The 18,976-nt window shown below is 37.8% G+C and overlaps 2 protein-coding genes across 5 annotated transcripts in view; both read left to right on the top strand.

The window, feature by feature from the left end:
• PHKA1 (phosphorylase kinase regulatory subunit alpha 1) overlaps positions 1 to 18,976 on the top strand; it is a 144,172-nt gene that overhangs the window by 101,195 nt on the left and 24,001 nt on the right. For all 4 annotated transcript variants that reach the window (XM_068533265.1, XM_068533264.1, XM_068533263.1 and 1 more), the window contains 5 exons: positions 5,744 to 5,822; positions 7,784 to 7,950; positions 10,336 to 10,512; positions 12,095 to 12,186; positions 12,545 to 12,684. In XM_068533265.1, coding sequence (XP_068389366.1) covers positions 5,744 to 5,822; positions 7,784 to 7,950; positions 10,336 to 10,512; positions 12,095 to 12,186; positions 12,545 to 12,684 — 655 coding nt within the window. The remainder of the gene's footprint in view (positions 1 to 5,743; positions 5,823 to 7,783; positions 7,951 to 10,335; positions 10,513 to 12,094; positions 12,187 to 12,544; positions 12,685 to 18,976) is intronic.
• LOC137757091 (large ribosomal subunit protein eL31-like) lies at positions 4,434 to 4,817 on the top strand. Its single transcript, XM_068533700.1, has one exon. It carries the CDS (start codon positions 4,434 to 4,436, stop codon positions 4,806 to 4,808), a length of 375 nt encoding a protein of 124 aa, XP_068389801.1. The 3' UTR covers positions 4,809 to 4,817.

Genomic DNA, 18,976 nt, shown 5'->3' with positions numbered 1-18,976 from the left:
CTATAAAGATCAGGTCAGAAATAAATGAAAAAGAAATGAAGGAAACAATAGCAAAAATCAATGAAACTAAAAGCTGGTTCTTCGAGAAGATAAACAAAATTGATAAACCATTAGCCAGACTCATCAAGAGAAAAAGGGAGAAGACTCAAATCAATAGAATTAGAAATGGAAAAGGAGAAGTAACCACTGACACTGCAGAAATACAAAAGATCATGAGAGATTACTACAAGCAACTCTATGCCAATAAAATGGACAACCTGGAAGAAATGGACAGATTCTTAGAAATGCACAAACTGCCAAGACTGAACCAGGAAGAAATAGAAAATATGAACAGACCAATCACAAGCACTGAAATTGAAACTGTGATTAAAAACCTTCCAACAAACAAAAGCCCAGGACCAGATGGCTTCACAGGTGAATTCTATCAAACATTTAGAGAAGAGCTAACACCTATCCTTCTCAAACTCTTCCAAAATATTGCAGAGGGAGGAACACTCCCCAACTCATTCTACGAGGCCACCATCACCCTGATACCAAAACCAGACAAAGATGTCACAAGGAAAGAAAACTACAGGCCAATATCACTGATGAACATAGACGCAAAAATCCTCAACAAATTACTAGCAAACAGAATCCAACAGCACATTAAAAGGATCATACACCATGATCAAGTGGGGTTTATCCCAGGAATGCAAGGATTCTTCAAGATACGCAAATCAATCAATGTGATACACCATATTAACAAATTGAAGGAGAAAAACCATATGATCATCTCAATAGATGCAGAGAAAGCTTTCGACAAAATTCAACACCCATTTATGATAAAAGCCCTGCAGAAAGTAGGCATAGAGGGAACTTTCCTCAACATAATAAAGGCCATATATGACAAACCCACAGCCAACATTGTCCTCAATGGTGAAAAACTGAAACCATTTCCACTAAGATCAGGAACAAGACAAGGTTGCCCACTCTCACCACTATTATTCAACATAGTTTTGGAAGTGTTAGCCACAGCAATCAGAGAAGACAAAGAAATAAAAGGAATCCAAATCGGAAAAGAAGAAGTAAAGCTGTCACTGTTTGCAGATGACATGATACTATACATAGAGAATCCTAAAGATGCTACCAGAAAACTCCTAGAGCTAATCAATGAATTTGGTAAAGTAGCAGGATACAAAATTAATGCACAGAAATCTCTTGCATTCCTATACACTAATGACGAAAAATCTGAAAGTGAAATTAAGAAAACACTCCCGTTTACCATTGCAACAAAAAGAATAAAATATCTAGGAATAAACCTACCTAAGGAGACAAAAGACCTGTATGCAGAAAATTATAAGACACTGATGAAAGAAATTAAAGATGATACAAATAGATGGAGAGATATACCATGTTCCTGGATTGGAAGAATCAACATTGTGAAAATGACTCTACTACCCAAAGCAATCTACAGATTCAATGCAATCCCTATCAAACTACCACTGGCATTTTTCACAGAACTAGAACAAAAAATTTCACAATTTGTATGGAAACACAAAAGACCCCGAATAGCCAAAGCAATCTTGAGAACGAAAAATGGAGCTGGGGGAATCAGGCTCCCTGACTTCAGACTATATTACAAAACTACAGTAATCAAGACAGTTTGGTACTGGCACAAAAACAGAAATATAGATCAATGGAACAGGATAGAAAGCCCAGAGATAAACCCACACACATATGGTCACCTTATCTTTGATAAAGGAGGCAAGAATATACAGTGGAGAAAAGACAGCCTCTTCAATAAGTGGTGCTGGGAAAATTGGACAGATACATGTAAAAGTATGAAATTAGCACACTCCCTGACGCCATGCACAAAAATAAACTCAAAATGGATTAAAGACCTAAATGTAAGGCCAGACACTATCAAACTCTTAGAGGAACACATAGGCAGAACACTCTATGACATACATCACAGCAAGATTCTTTTTGACCCAGCTCCCAGAGAAATGGAAATAACACAAATAAACAAATGAGACCTAATGAAACTTCAAAGCTTTTGCACAGCAAAGGAAACCATAAACAAGACCAAAAGACAACCCTCAGAATGGGAGAAAATATTTGCAAATGAAGCAACTGACAAAGGATTAATCTCCAAGATTTACAAGCAGCTCATGCAGCTCAATAACAAAAAAACGAACAACCCAATCCAAAAATGGGCAGAAGACCTAAATAGACATTTCTCCAAAGAAGATATACAGATTGCCAACAGGCACATGAAAGAATGCTCAACATCATTAATCATTAGAGAAATGCAAATCCAAACTACAATGAGATATCATCTCACACCGATCAGAATGGCCATCATCAAAAAATCTAGAAACAATAAATGCTGGAGAGGGTGTGGAGGAAAGGGAACACTCTTGCACTGTTGGTGGGAATGTAAATTGATACAGCCACTATGGAGAACAGTATGGAGGTTCCTTAAAAAACTACAAATAGAACTACCATACGACCCAGCAATCCCACTACTGGGCATATACCCTGAGAAAACCATAGTTCAAAAAGAGTCATGTACCAAAATGTTCATTGCAGCTCTATTTACAATAGCCAGGACATGGAAGCAACCTAAATGTCCATCGACAGATGAATGGATAAAGAAGATGTGGCACATATATACAATGGAATATTACTCAGCCATAAAAAGAAATGAAATGGAGGTATTTGTAATGAGGTGGATGGAGTTAGAGTCTGTCATACAGAGTGAAGTAAGTCAGAAAGAGAAAAACAAATACAGTATGCTAACACATATATACGGAATCTAAGGGGAAAAAAAAAGCCATGAAGAACCTAGCGGCAAGACGGGAATAAAGACACAGACCTACTAGAGAATGGACTTGAGGATATGGGGAGGGGGTGGGGTGAGATGTGACAGGGTAAGAGAGTGTCATGGACATATATACACTACCAAATGTAAAATAGATAGCTAGTGGGAAGCAGCCACATACACAGGGAGATCAGCTCGGTGCTTTGTGACCACCTAGAGGGGTGGGATGGGGAGGGTGGGAGGGAGGGAGATGCAAGAGGGAAGAGATATGGGAACATATTGTATGTGTATAACTGATTCACTTTGTTATAAAGCAGAAGCTACCACACCATTGTAAGGCAATTATACTTCAATAAAGATGTTTAAAAAATAAAAATAAAAAAAATAAAAATAAAACTAACACACCATTGTAAAGCAATTATACTCCAATAAAGATGTTAAAAAAAAACAAGAAATGGAGGCATCTTTACAAATTATAAAAGAATACCAAATACAATTTTATAAATCTAGATAAAATTGACAAATTTCTAGAAAAGTAAATAATATAAGAACAAGCTTAAGAAATAGAGACACGGATATAGAGAACAAACTTATGTATACCAAGGGGGAACAAGGGGGTGGGATGAATTGGGAGATTGAGATTGACATATATACACTACTATGTATAAAATAGATAACTAATGAGAACCTACTGTATAGCACAGGGAAACTACTCAGTGCTCTGTGGTGACCTAAATGGGAAGGAAATCTGACAAAGAGAGGGTATACGTATACGTATAACTGATCCATTTTGCTGTACAGCAGAAACTAACACAACATTGCAAAGCAACTATACCCCAATAAAAATTAATTTAAAAAAGAATAAGCTTAATAAGAAATATGCATAAAACTATGTAAAAAATTATAAAGCTAATAAAAAACATAAAAGAAGATTTTAATTACTAGAGAGACATACCATGTTGCTAGATGGAAGTAGTTAATATTGAGAAGATGTTCATTCTTATTAAATCAATCTATCAATTCAGTGAATTCCAAATCAAAATAAAGACGAATTTTTATGAACAAGCTGAATCTAAATTGCATATGGAAGAGAAAATGTACCAGAATAACCAGATTTTTTAAAAACTAAAAACAAGAGAAGATAGATCCATTGGAATTACAATAATGATAAAGACAGCAATACAAATAGCAGCAAAAGAATATAAATAAATACATTTGGGAAAATCATTCATTTAGGCCTGCTACTTTACATTTTATACAAAATTAAATTCTAAATAGATTAAACAGCTAAGCAACAAGAAAAACTATAAAAGAGAAGAAAGTATGGGAGAATGTTTTTGTGATCTTGGGCTGAAGAAAGCTGTACTTTGCAAGATGCAGAAAGGAAAGCTTGACAGATTTTAAAACATGAAAATCTAAATTAATCTTTGTTTCTAAATAAATATTTTATACAAAAATGAAGTGTGGTTGAGGCTGAAAGACAAATAATAAAGTAGGTAAAATATTTGCCATACATATGATAGAGAAAAGGGTAATAGTCACAAAACATAAAGAGGCCTTGAAAGTCAATTAAAAAAAAAAAGATTATTTATTAAAAACATGGGAAAAGAGCTTTCCAACCCAAACCAGAATGGCTCCTGCAAAGAAGGGTGGCGAGAAGAAGGGCCAGTCCGCCATCAACGAGGTGGTGACCAGAGAATACACTATCATCATTCACCAGCGCATCCATGGAGTGGGTTTCAAGAAGCATGCCCCTCGGGCACTCAAAGAAATCTGGAAATTTGCCATGAAGGAGGTGGGAACTCCAGATGTACACATTGACACTGAGGTCAACAAAGCTGTCTGGGCCAAGGGAATAAGGAATATCCCATACGGTGTCCATGTGCGGTTGTCCAGAAAACGTAATGAAGATGAAGATTCACCAAACAAGCTCTATACGTTGGTTACCTATGTACCTGTCACCACTTTCAAAAATCTGCAGACAGTTAATGTGGATGAGAACTAACGGCTGATTGTCAAAGTTTTTGAACCACCAAAAAAAAAAAAAAATGGGAAAAGAACATGAACAGGCAATTCATAAAAGAAATACAAATAACCAGTCTATACATGAAAACATGCTCAATCTTACTAGTACTAAAATTAAAACAATGTATTTTTTTCATGTATCAGATAAACAAAGACTAAAAAGATTATTAACACCATTGTTGTTAAAGATGTGGGGAAACAATCACTTTCTATACTGATGGTAGACATAGTGGCACAACTTTTTTAGTGTGCAATTTGGCAGTCTATAAAGTTTTTAGTAAGTGTTCCCTTTGTTCTAACAGTTCTACTTGTAAGAATTTATCCTAAGGAAATAATAGAAAAATTGCATCACAGTGTTGCTTATAATACAACAGTCTAAATATCTGTTATGGAATCATTTTTACCTTTTGCAAAGAATTAGTTAGAAAAAGTGGGTCACAAAAGAGTATGTGTAGTATGATCCCCTTCACATAAAGTTGGATAATTGTTAGCCTTCTAAATATTTTTTATGCCTACCCACGTACACACACGTAAACCAAAGCTCATTGGTTGAGATAATGTATAAAATGTTCAGCACAGTACTCGGCACATAACATTCAACATATGGTTGCTGTTGTTATTATTGTCAGCATTCAGTAATCATTCTGTGTTCTGCAATCAGGCAATGTGCTAAGTACTTACAATAAATAAGATACTGTCTGTGAGGAACTCTCCTCTCTTGGTCATCATCCCTTACCATTTCCCATTCTGCAGCATCATTGGCTCTCAGATGAAGTGTTGAAATACAGGGTGGTCAACGAGGACTGTCTCATTTGTACCATCACCACCAGAAAGTTGGTTTAAAATAATCGAAAGATTCCCCTTATTTCAAAGTTAAAACCACAAAGATTGTTTTAAAATTCTCTTCATTTTAAGATGAAGATGGAACCAGCTTGAATTCAAGTATCCTGGCAGCACTCCGAAAAATGCAGGATGGCTATTTTGGTGGGGCAAGGTAAGTGACCTGTATGCGCTCAGTAGTGAAATGAAATGAAATTTGCATGCTGGGTATAGTAATGGTAGACTTGTGATGCCTTTCTCTGTATCTTTAGCAACATATACCCATCCTATTCCAGGAGCTGGTGTTTGATAGATTGAATCAAGGAATTTAATGTTAAAGAGAACGGTTGGAATTTTTCCCCACCCTGTTCTTTGCCTACACCCCATAAATTCAGTGGATCAGGAAACTTACCCTGGAAGGAAGGAAGAATGGAAGGGAGGGAGGGAAGAAGGGAGGAAAGTAGGTTACTGGACTATTCAATTCTCACTGCTTTTCTTTTTTCCCTAAGTATTTATTTTGAAAAATTTCAAGTAGATACAAATATGCAAGAATCTTATTGAATACCATATACCCTCCCTCAAGACTCACCTGTTAACATCTGTCCCACTTGTGTGTTCTCTCTCTCCCCCCTTCCCTCCCTTCCTTCCTCTCCTCCCTCCCTTCCTCTCCTCCCTCCCTTCCTCTCTTGTTCCCTACCCTTCTCCCTCTCTCACACATACATATGTGCACACGCACACACACACACACACACACACACACACACAGGCACACACACTTTTTTCGCTAAAGTGTGTGAGAGTTAGAGATATCATGACTCTTCAACCCTAAATACTTCAGTTTCTGTCTTCTAAGAAAGAGGGCATTCTCATACATGACTACAATATAATCAGCACACTCAGAAAAGTTAATATTGATATGATACTATTATCTAATACAGAGTCCATATTCAAAATTACCCAGTTGTCTCAATAATGTTTTCCCATAGCTTTTTTCCCACTCCAGCTCTAATGAAAGATCACTCGTTGGCTTTTAGTTATTGTATCTCCTTGATGTCTTTTAATCTAGAGCAATTCCCCAGCTATTTGTTAATATTTCATTACAGTTTTCATTACAGTTTTAAAGAAAGAAGGTCAGTTATTTTGCAGAATGTCTCTCCGTTTGTTTAAAATGTTATCTTCTGAGTTACTTTCCCCTGTCTGAGTTTACTCATTGGTGACCTCACAATGGACGTGTCTATTGCTTGCCAGCCCTTCCATGGGGAGAGCGCTTCTCTCCATATTCTTCATAATCCTCCATTCGTGTCTAGATTCCATTATCCTTTCTCCGACAGTCTTTGACCAAATGGCTTTAGCTTCCATTGATCAATCAGTTATTACTAATGGGGTTGTAAAATCATGATTCTGTGTTCCTATCATTCTTTGTACATGTATTAGTTGGAATCCTTCTGTTAAAAATTAAAAAAAGCTCTCCCTTACCCCCTTTAATTTTGTAGTTTTATTGCCAGCATAGAGTCATAGATTCTTATTTTATATTTATGTCATGATTCATTCCAATTTCAGTGTACATATTATTCAAGATCTGGCCATTGGGAGCCCCCTCAAGCTGACTTCTTTAGAAAATCAGTATTATTGACTTTCCCTTTGGGTTTGGGTTTTGCAATTGGCTTTATAAGTAGGGGAAGATATGGCTTACAATCTACTATAATTCTTAAAATTGTCAGATACCGTTTTTTTCTTTTCAAAATGGTCTTTTTGAGTATTTTTTGAAATGATACGACAGATTTGTGGTGATTTATCTTCATTCTGTCCTAGCTTCTCTTGCAGCCAATGGAAGTTTTTGCCAGATATTTGGCAGAGTTAGCAATGTAGTATGTGGCAGTGAAAGAGAGCAAAACTGATCTGCTGGTGGATTGTGAACCCATTAATTGTAGTCTTTATTAACATAGTACCCTAACCTATACTACACTATGTCTAGGAGTGCTGTAAATGTTCACTTTTACAAAATTTGTACTAATGTATAAACGTTAGTAATCCCCCAACAGAGCATTCTAGGTATCCTTTTTATCACTAAACTGTGTTGTTTTGAAAATGATTTCCTCTGATTTTCTGTTTTCTGTTTACCCTCTTAATTGTCAGGATTCAAACAGGTAAATTGTCAGAGTTTTTGACAACATCTTGCTGCACACATTTGAGCTTTATGGACCCTGGACCTGAGGGTAAATTGCACAGTGAAGATTATGATGCCTATGATAATGAGCTGGAATCTGGTGACTGGATGAATGGCTATGGTTCAACCAGTAATGGTAAGGAGGCTTCATAAATGCACTGGCCTTGCTGGACAAGAATACAAAGTATTGTTGAGCATCCTCCTTAATATTTCTCACTGCCAGCAGTCTCACTTCTATTTAATACACCTAGATTTCTACTTTTGTTTGGCTTCACTTTTCATTCTTCTACTTACCTTTGGTTTCTGGTCTAATATCCCTGTGGTGATTGTGGAGTATAGAGTTGGGCTATCCCTTACTAAGGTTAGGGGAGATTTCTCTCCCAGGTACATAAAATGACTCGTACTTTAAAAATGGGAGGAAGCAATGGTGAGTGAGAGATATTTAATCAAGTATGTAGTAGGAAAACTAGACATATACGTACTGCTTTTTGACATTAAAAAGCATAAAAAGTATAAAATTCCATCAGAGTTCTTTTATATAGACTATTATATAATATTCTATAATTTTATATTCTAATATATTCTATACTAATTTTATATAGTTCTTTTATATAGAATATTATAGGGGTACATCAGAATCTCTGGGGAGTTCTGCGTAGTTTGAAAAAGCCGATTTGGTACGCCTATTGCTTTCATATTACACCTAGACAAATAACGCAGAACAAAATCTAATTGGCTTCTAGGAATACAAAGATGATATAGTGAGAAAGCATCATGGGGGCCTGAGAAACACCCTAAAGTGTTAAAATGCTGACCTAGGCAGGGCAAACATTACATTATTTGAATCCCGCAGAGAGAAGGGCCGGTGGGAGTGAATTATTGTTCTAGTTATGTAAAACGTGGTTCGCCTGCTTTCACTGTCTGGTTTTCTGACTGTTAGCCTATATCTTAAGGCAGCCAATTTCTTTATCTTAAGAGTGGTGTGTTGGAGAGAAGAAAAATAAATAAATTAGCTTTCCTCAGTGAGCTAGCAAGCATAATCTCATATACAGTAAACCAAAACACTAGCAGTCAGAAGGACTATTTTCTCATTTGGGCTCAGCATTTACTCACCTAAGTACCATTTAATTCACTCCGTATTTGTTTTTGTAAGATCTAAAATAGTGTGAATTTCTTTGTTCGAAGAGTACATTAAATACAAGGTTATTTCCTGTTATCGGTAATACCCAAAGTCATGATATCTATCTTGACATAAGCTGAAATATTTTGAAAACCAAATAAGACTGATCATATATTGAGGTTGTTTGCTATTGCATAGGTAGTTGTGATTTATATCTGTAGCACTCATTCTCTTAGATTGCTTTCTTAAGTATATCTCTTTAATGATATGTTTTACTAAGCTTGATATTATGCATTCTGAGTCACTTTCCCCTGTCTGGGTTTACTCATTGGTGTCCTCACAATGGACGTTTCTATTGCTTGCCAGCTCTTCCATGGGGAGAGCGCTTCTCTCCATATTCTTCATAATCCTCTACTCAAGTGTCTAGATTGTATTCAAGGTTATAATATTTGTCATTAAGATGTCACTGAGTATGAGGTCCACTCCTGCAGCTCTGCTAGTTCCCATTAGTCACATCAGAGACTAGAAAGACATCTGGAGAGTTCCCCAGAGGTAATCAAAATCCAGATGATACATGACTGACGTAGCAAACTTCAGTATTGATCCAAACATTGGGCTTTTCCAACTATAAATGTTGCAAGTGTTCATGTAAAATCTGAAATGTTAAGCAGCCACAAGATATATGTATTTTTTTTGGTTTCCGTTATCCATAGTCAGAGATAATGTTATAGAAGGTGTGGGGGGGAGGGAGAGACCAAGAGGATAAGGACTATATCTGTCTTCTTCAGCACTGAAACCTCAGCACCTAGTACACCACCTGGTCCATAGTGGGCAATAAATATTTGGTGAATAAGTGAAGGGGGTAACAAAAAAGACCAACGTGTGGTCAGTAGTCCTTTTGACACCAGTGCCACATGGAGCTTGTTCTTCCTTTAGCAATTGTAGCTGCCATTTGTGGAATCTGTCTGTTTTCAGGTAGGCTCAATGTTTAGTAGATTTTTGCCCTTCCCCACAAGTCTCCTCATACCAGTGAGACTCAAAGGGCCCTGTTCTACTCCTCCTCCACCACAACTGCCACCACCACTACCATCACACACACATACATAGATTATGAAATGCTCCACCTGGCCTATAATAAGCTCATACTACTTTCAGGGAACCTAATATTGTCTCAACAAAGTTGAAGAACAGGTGGATCCTGGTAAGTGGCTATAGTTTCTGAATAGTAAAGCTACGAGATTGTATAATGATCACCAACTCCTTTCCCCCATGAGCTAAAACAACCTGGTTTTGGTGCTGTGTTGTGGGCACAGGAGTCAGTCATTCTGTTTGGTGGGGTAGATTGTGAAGTAACTAAAATGTTTATTTTTTTCTCTCCCCCTCCCCCCACTAACCTTGCAGCTCGCTGTGGTGATGAAGTTGCTCGTTATTTAGATCACCTTTTGGTGCACACTGCTCCCCATCCTAAAGTAGCCCTTACCTCACAGAAGGGAGGGCTAAATCGGTTCCGAGCTGCTGTGCAGACAACCTGTGATTTAATGTCCTTGATGACCAAGGCCAAGGAGCTGCATGTACAGAGTGAGTAATGCCATGACTCACTGGAGTCAGGAACAGGATGACATGAAGCCCAGGATGGGGGTGGGGTGTTTATTACAGTGTAGGCAGGAACTTTGTTTTGTTCACTGCTTTATCCCCAGCATCTCCGACAGCACCTAGAACATATTAGTTGCTCAAATATTTGTAAAATTAATGAAATTTTACAATTAAAAATGGGTCATTAATGGGTATAGTTTTGCTATAGATAGTGCTGTGTAGTCTGGTTTAACCAGTTACATAGCAAGAAGAGACAGAACAAGAGACATGGAATATATTCAATTTTAACATCAAAGTATTAAAATGCGGCAAGGATTTTTTCCTCCTTTGGAAAAGTCACTAATTTGGAAGTAATTTTATTTAAAGGGAAAGCATTGCAGACTATTACAAGATAGCCTTGCAATGGAAAGGGAGATATTCTCCCTTAATTAAGCTAAATCTGGTTCCTTAGGCCAGCTGTAACTTATACAGTCAGTTGTGCCAGCAGTGTAGAGCTGTATTTGTCAACTACAGTATCATTCTTCAACAGCTTTACCATTCTTCTCCCCAAGACGACTATCCTCCCTCAGTAGTATTCACAGTGGAGGATGTCTTCTACCACACATTGCCAGGAGTAGTCATGGTTCCTAAGAGTGTTCATTACCTGTATGATAGCTACATATGAAGGGACAGAAGGGCTCCTTGGCCACACCTAGAGGACCTAAATGTTAACATTTCACAGATGATGAGAATGATTGAGATGCATGATCTTACTGTCTAAAATTTTATTGACCATTACTAACCAAAGGTATTAAACATGATCATTGGGGAATCATTTAACAGTTAGAAAAGGGAAAAGCTTAGCATACATAGCCTTTGCGTATGCTTCCTTGACAGAGGGCTTATGCAAAGACATCAGCTTTATTAAGTTATACTTCTTGATTGTGAATCAGGAAACTTGAGCTTAATTCCCAGCTCTGCTACTTACTTGCTTGAACAGTTATCTGAGCTCTGTATCTCTCTTTCTGTATCTGTAAAATGGCAAAAATGACAAGAGAGTCTCTCCTTAGAGGTTATGGTAAGTGTTTCAACAATGAACTGTAAGTAAAAATCTTAGGAATATCTCAAAGTTGGTCAGCCACTACATTTTTTGATTCCCTAGATAGGGTCATCCATTTATCTGTTCTCAAGCAATTCCAACTGCTAGCGGCCAGATATTCTTCTGGGAGAGTCCAGAAAATATAAAATGTAACTGGGTTCTTTCTGTTATATGTGGTAGTCTATTAAAGTATCAGTGATAGCACCATTGTGGTATTGATTACGTTCGTAGAATTTAATATCTTATATGTCCAGCTGATGCTATAATTCTAGATATTCCATTCAAAATATGTTTATTGATTGATTGAATATCCTTTGACTTATCTGACCTTCATATTTCTTTTCTTTGCTGTTACCAAGAAAGGGTAAATTTCTCATTCTTGTTCTATAAAGAACCAACCCATATGTAACTTCATTGTTGAGGTCAACTGTGCATTTTTATTAATCTCTTAATTATCTAAGCTTTTCCATAAATATCAACCTCTTGCAGATGTACACATGTATCTTCCTACAAAGATATTTCAGGCTTCCCGGCCTTCGCTCAACTTACTTGACTTACTTCATGCACCACAAGAGGACCAGGTAAATTTGCACAGGAGGTATTTCTATCAGCTTTTTGCAAAACTGCCATTCTTACAGAAAATAATAGAACTAGCCATTATGGTTTCTGCTAGTAACTGGTGGTAGGCAAAATGCCACCATGGTGAAGACATATGTCCTTTTTAGTTCACTTTTTAAATGGGCAAGTTTTTCTAGTCAGGCTTAAGAAAACTAGATTGCTGTATCATACATTCTGAAGGTGTCATTGTTTTTGCTTTACTTTTTGTCAAAATTTAGCAAACTCTTACGGAAAAGGTTTAGAAAGTGAAAAGATCAACACTCTAGGGCATTATTTAAGGTGATCACTTGTGGATTTTTTTTGTCTTTTCTCAAACTAAAGGTTCCCTCTGTTCGTGTAGAAATACATCTTCCTAGACACCCGTCTGGGGAAGTGGACTTCGAAGCACTGGTTTTACAGTTGAAGGAGACCTCCAGCTTACAGGAGCAAGCTGATATCCTCTACATGCTATATACTATGAAGTAAGTGATGGATATTATCAATCTACTTTCATGATCATATAGAAAAGAAGTATAGCATAGTAAATATAGCACTGCTCTGGAGTCTCACTGATGTGGATTTGAATAGTTTTGCAACCTACCTACTGTGTAACTTTAAAGTCTCAATTGTCCTCATTTATAAAATTTGGATTATACCTACCTCATAGAATTGTTGTAAAGATTAAAACAAGATAAAATATCTGCAGTCTCTGGGAATAAAGACACAGACCTACTAGAGAATGGACTTGAGGATATGGGGAGGGGGAAGGGTAGGATGTGACAAAGTGAGAGAGTGGCATGGACATATATACACTACCAGACGTAAAATAGATAGCTAGTGGGAAGCAGCCACGTAGCACAGGGAGATCAGCTCGGTGCTTTGTGACCACCTAGAGGGGTGGGAGAGGGAGGGTGGGAGGGAGGGAGATGCAAGAGGGAAGAGATATGGGGACATATGTATATGTATAACTGATTCACTTTGTTATAAAGCAGAAACTAACACACCATTGTAAAGCAATTATACTCCAATAAAGATGTTAAAAAAAATATCTGCAGTCTCTAATACAATGCCTGGTACATAGTAAGTGACTAATAACGTAAACATTATTATCATTATTATGGTTATTTTAAGCCTCCATTATTTGGTAAAATCTATAGATAAATAAATTTTTAACTCAAAAGAAGTAAGAATATGGAGGCTTACAGGGGAAAAAAAAGTAGCATTAGTGAGTGTTTGCTATGTCAGGCATCCTCTGCTAGGTACATTTTATCTAGGTACCCCTAACTCTAGGTACCTTGAACTCCTCTCTCCTGTCCCCCAAATTCCCCCACAAAATTACCTGTTCTTCCTCATTTATTCATGTTGTCAGCACCCTGAAGAGGCAGGATGGACCCCCGCCCTCCCCTGATTTGTTTTGGATGTCAAGACTGACGATGCCACACAAATACCAGACGGGTGTGGGTCCTTAAAAAGCAGGGAAAGAGGCTGGATTTGGAATTTTATTATGATTAGGAGGTGAAGCTGGGATGAGGGTTCATTCTCAACAGCACCAAAAGAGGGAACACTCAGACTTTTTTATCAACTTGCTCAGACGTAGGCTGGAAAGGAAAGGGGAGTGGTAGGACTTGAAAGCAGTCAGCAGTCAAATATCAAAAATGGAGTTGCTTCTATGAAATTCTCCATCTCTGTTGTTGGAATCAACACCTACATAATCATCAAGCCTTCTCCCTATATCCAGTTAATCACCAAGTCTGTCCAGTTTTACCTCTAAATATTTATCTTCTGCATCTCTAATATTGCTGCCTTCATTCAGGCCTATGTCTATCCCTAGGACTGTTGCTACAGTTTCCTAACAAGTCTTTCTACTTCAGTCTAGTTTTCCTCAAACACATCCTCAACAGAGGAGGGAGAGTAACTTTGATGATATTGCCGAATGCCCAGGCTTATACAAAAGTAGAGAGAATAGTGTGATGAACACTTTTGGACCCATCTCCCAGCCTGAACAACTATAAACTCATGGTTAATCTTGTCACATCTATATTCTCATTCTCTCTTCCTCCTGGATTATTTTGAAGAGGATACCAAACATTTTATCATTTTATTCCTAAATATTTCAGTATTATTTCTAAAAGACAAAAACCTCTTAAAACATAACCACAATGGGACTTCTGGTTCTGGACAAGATAGAGTAAATGCATTTCTCTCTGTTCCTCCTGCTAGGTACAGGAGGACATTATTTATAAAACAAACATAACAAGATGTTGAAAGGTGGAGAGAAGGCGGCAGACTGGCTAAGGACCTCATGATTCGAGGACTGAGAGGCTGCTGACATCCCCAGGTTTTCTTTGTTGCCTCACTGGGTGCTGGAGAAGCCAGCAGCCTGACAAGCCCAGTCAGTGGGCACAGACAACAAAAGCCCTAAGGAAAACCCGTTCTTCCCAGACAAAGGGCTAGGAAAGAGGCACTCTAGCAACACAGACAACTTTTAAACAATAACCACTCTATTTCAGCCAAGCACCAGAGAAAAATCTGCGGTGCTACCCCTGTCAACAAAGGCTGAGTGGAAAGCCCAGACTTCTGCTCTCACCAAGGCAGGCACTGCTCCACCTTTCTCACTGCCAGGGGAGTGTCAAAGAAGGCTAGGTAGGGATCTGGAACTTTCATCCCCTCTAGGTGGTAATGAAGTCCCCTTGGCCTGACTCCAGAGCCTATGCCATTTCCATCAGATTACGGTGTTTAATGAGTAAGTAAAAAAGGAAGCTGAAAAGCCCACCAACACTAAAGTCAAAGTTTTACACATCCAATTTTATTAAAAATAGCCCAAACATATTTTAAGCCATTTAGGGCCTGCCTGCTTTGCATCCTCCTCAAAAGTCAACCTGCATCTGCTAGCAAGAGATAAGCCCTGGGCCATGAGTGTCCCAAACCATTGCTGCCATTCAGAGCTTTCTAACCTGGAGCCTCCCCACAGTGCTACTGAGGGACTACACCTAGACCTGTAACCCCCCTCCTCCCCTCTTCCCTGGGAGTTCCCTTGCCCTCCTCCTGTTATGGATGGTAGAACTTGTGCCTTATATAAGCCTCCTGACAGTCTGATGCTGTGAGGGACTTCCCCTCTCATACAACCCTGTCCAAGTGCCAACTGTTAAAGCTTGTTATGTGCTACTACCAAGAAAAAGACATGGGTTTTATTACTCCGATACCTTTATTCCTTTCCTTTTTCCTTTAGGGTAAGGCAGTCTGTTCAAAAAGTATTAGTTGAATACTTATGTGCCAGGCACAATGCTAAATGCAGAGTAGTGAAAAGATAGAGAAGGTGAGAAGAGATAAGGGTTAAGGACAGAATGACTAATGACTGTAGCTTGAATGAAAACTGAAGATTCAGCAGGGTCACTGGGATAGGCAAGCAAAGGCTTGAAACACTCATGCTTTCCTACCAATTCAGATGATCCATGGTTGACTGCCAACTCTTCCACTCCTAACACATGAGTTTTCTTCATCTAATCCTGTACATACTAACTTCACCGTAACATCTGATCAAAACCTGTAATCTCACTAGAACTAGTACTCTAGTATCAAACCACTTGAGTAGATTGTTTGATGTGCTGCATGGTTTTTAATACACTTGGAATTCTGCCCAGTATCCCTTGTGGATTTGAGTAGAAACTGGGAGGTGGGGTTTCCTATGTCTATTGACTAGTATTCCTTCTGTGAGTTGTTTGTTCATAACCATTGTTTGCTCTCCATTGGATTATTTATATTTTTCTTATAGTAATAGTATATATTACTATTTTGTTTGTTATATTTGTTGCAGATATTTTGTCCAAGGTATTTGTGTTTTAACTTTGTTCATATGCTTTTCTCTATGCAAAAGTTTCGAGGTTTTTTTTTAATATTTATTTATTTACTTATTTGGCTGCACTGGGTCTTAGTTGCGGCACGCAACATCTTCGTTGTGGCGTGGGGGATCATTAGTTGTGGTACGTGGGATCTTTAGTTGCAGCATGTGGTGTCTAGTTCCCTGACCAGGGATCGAACCCGGGCCCCCTGCATTGGGAGCGTGGAGTCTTAACCGCTGGACCACCAGGGAAGTCCCAAAAGTTTTGTTTTATATAGTCTTTTCTTTTTTGGCTTCTGAGTTTCTTATCATGCATGGGGAGAACCTTCTCCCCTCCCAGAATTTAAAAATATTTTAAATACCTTCAAGAATTTTAAAAAATTTAAGTCCTTAATCTACTCAGAATTCATTTTTATATGTCTTCTTACTCAACATGTCTAAAGTCAAATTCAGTCTTTACCAGAAACCTACTACTGCCTGACGCTTTTCATGGTATTATCATTCTTTCAGTCGCCCAGACTTGAAATTGTGTCAACACCTTCAAGTCCTTCTCATCCCCTGCCTCTCCCTACCACATCACCACCACTACTGTTGGGAATCAGTGACCAAACCTATATCCTCTATAATCTAACTTTCGACCTTTATCTACCATTGCTCCCCCATCACAATGTGAATACTGCCACCAAAACAGCCTGCTACTTATCACATCCAAAACAAAGCCTGTATATGACCACTTTCAGACCTTGGTTCGTGTTTTTTCCTCTGTCTGGACTACTCTCCCTTTACCACATCCCATCTCTCCTCGTTGGAATTCTAGCTATCCATCAAGGCCTGGATCATCTGTCACCTCCATGAAACTTTCTCTGATCCCTAGGAATAAAAAGGATCTTCCCTGATTATGAGATCTCATAACATTTATTTTCATATTATTTATTTTTATTTTGACCATTTCAAACTTAGAGAAAAGTTGTAAGGATAGTACAAAAAAAAAAAGTTCTGAGAAAACCATAATTCAAAAAGAGTCATGTACCACAATGTTCATTGCAGCTCTATTTACAATAGCCAGGACATGGAAGCAACCTGTGTCCATCGACAGATGAATGGGTAAAGAAGATGTGGCACATATATACAATGGAATATTACTCAGCCATAAAAAGAAACGAAATTGAGTTATTTGTAGTGAGGTGGATGGACCTAGATTCTGTCATACAGAGTGAAGTAAGTCAGAAAGAGAAAAACAAATACCGTATGCTAACACATATATATGGAGTCTACAAAAAAGAAAAAAAAATGGTCATGAAGAGCCTAGGGGCAGGATGGGAATAAAGACGCAGACCTACTAGAGAATGGACTTGAGGACACGGGGAGGGGGAAAGGTAAGCTGGGACAAAGTGAGAGAGTGGCATGGACATATATACACTACCAAATGTAAAACCGATAGCTAGTGGGAAGCAGCCGCATAGCACAGGGAGATCAGCTCGGTGCTTTGTGACCACCTAGAGGGCTGGGATAGGGAGGGTGGGAGGGAGGGAGATGCAAGAGGGAAGAGATATGGGGATATATGTATACATATAGCTGATTCACTTCGTTATAAAGCAGAAACTAACACACCATTGTAAAGCAATTATACTCCAATAAAGATGTTTAAAAAAATAATAAAATTAAATTAAAAAAAAAAAGTTCTGGATATCCTTCACCCAGATCCCTCAGATGTTCACACTGAGCTTTAATATCTCTCTCTCTCTCCCCCCTCCCTGCCTCCCTCCCTGTCTTCTTCTTCATCATCTCATCATCATCATCACCACACACACATTTTTTTTCTGAACCATTTGACAGTATGTGGCAAACATGATCCCCTTCTACCCCCAGATACTTCGGTGTGTATTTCCTAAAGACTAGGAATTCTCTTATATAAGCACAGTATAATTGCCAAAATTAGAAAATTAATGTTAAGATAATACTGTTATCTAATCTACAGACCTTATTGAGATTTGTTGGTTGTCCCAATAATGTCTTTATAGCAAAAGAAAATCTAAATGATGCATTTCATTTAGTTCTTATGTGTCCCTCATCTCCTTTAATCTGGAACAGTTCCTAAGTCTTTATTTTTAATGTTATTGACATTTTTGAAGGATACAGACCAGTTGTTTTACAGAATATCCCTAAATTTTGGTTTATCTGATGTTGCCTCATAATTAAATTCAGGTTATGCATTTTGGGCAAGAATACTACTGAAGTGATGCTGAGTTCTTCTCAGTGTATCTTATCAGGAGGCACATAGTACTGATGAGTCCCATTTCTGGTAACTCTGACCACTTGGTTAAGGTAGTATCTTCCACGTTCCTCCGCTGTAAAGTTACTATGTTATACTTCAAAATTAAAAAGTATCTTGTAGAGATGTACTTTGAGACTGTGAAAATATCCTGTTACTCTTTAGACTTTCATTCACTGTTTCTTGAATCCATTGATTCGTATAGTATAGTATAGTATAGATTTAGTTTTATTATATTAAACATTTATATTATATATAATTTGATATATTGAATAGATAACACATTATCATGGTTCAAACATTTTAAAGTACAAAAGGATACAGTGAAGGGGTAAAAAGTCTTTCTCCCACCTCTGTTCCCCAGATACCTGGTTCCCCTCCTCATAGACAATCAATGCTATTGATTTTTTGTGTATCCATCCAGGGACATTTTATGCATATATAGGTAAATACAGATATATATGTGTTTACTTTTATACCTGTTTACCCAAATGGTAGATTGAACACCTTTTCTTAAGTTTAAAAGCCATTGGTACTTATTTTGCCAGATGTTCTTTTGTTGTTTTTTATTTTCTTATCTATTTGTTGGAATTCTTTTTTTTTTTAACCTCTTAATCTCCCTCACCTATTTCTCTCCTCCCCCCACTTCCCTCTCCTCTGGCAA

The sequence above is a fragment of the Eschrichtius robustus genome, chromosome X (genome assembly GCF_028021215.1).
Source record: "Eschrichtius robustus isolate mEscRob2 chromosome X, mEscRob2.pri, whole genome shotgun sequence".
Lineage (NCBI taxonomy): Eukaryota > Metazoa > Chordata > Mammalia > Artiodactyla > Eschrichtiidae > Eschrichtius > Eschrichtius robustus.
The sequence above is the reverse complement of the archived record's forward strand: the minus strand, read 5'-3'. Positions and strand labels throughout refer to the sequence as shown.

Coding starts and splice junctions, on each gene's coding strand:
- LOC137757091 (XM_068533700.1), top strand. CDS start 4,434: ATGGCTCCTGCAAAGAAGGGTGGCGAGAAGAAGGGCCAGTCCGCCATC.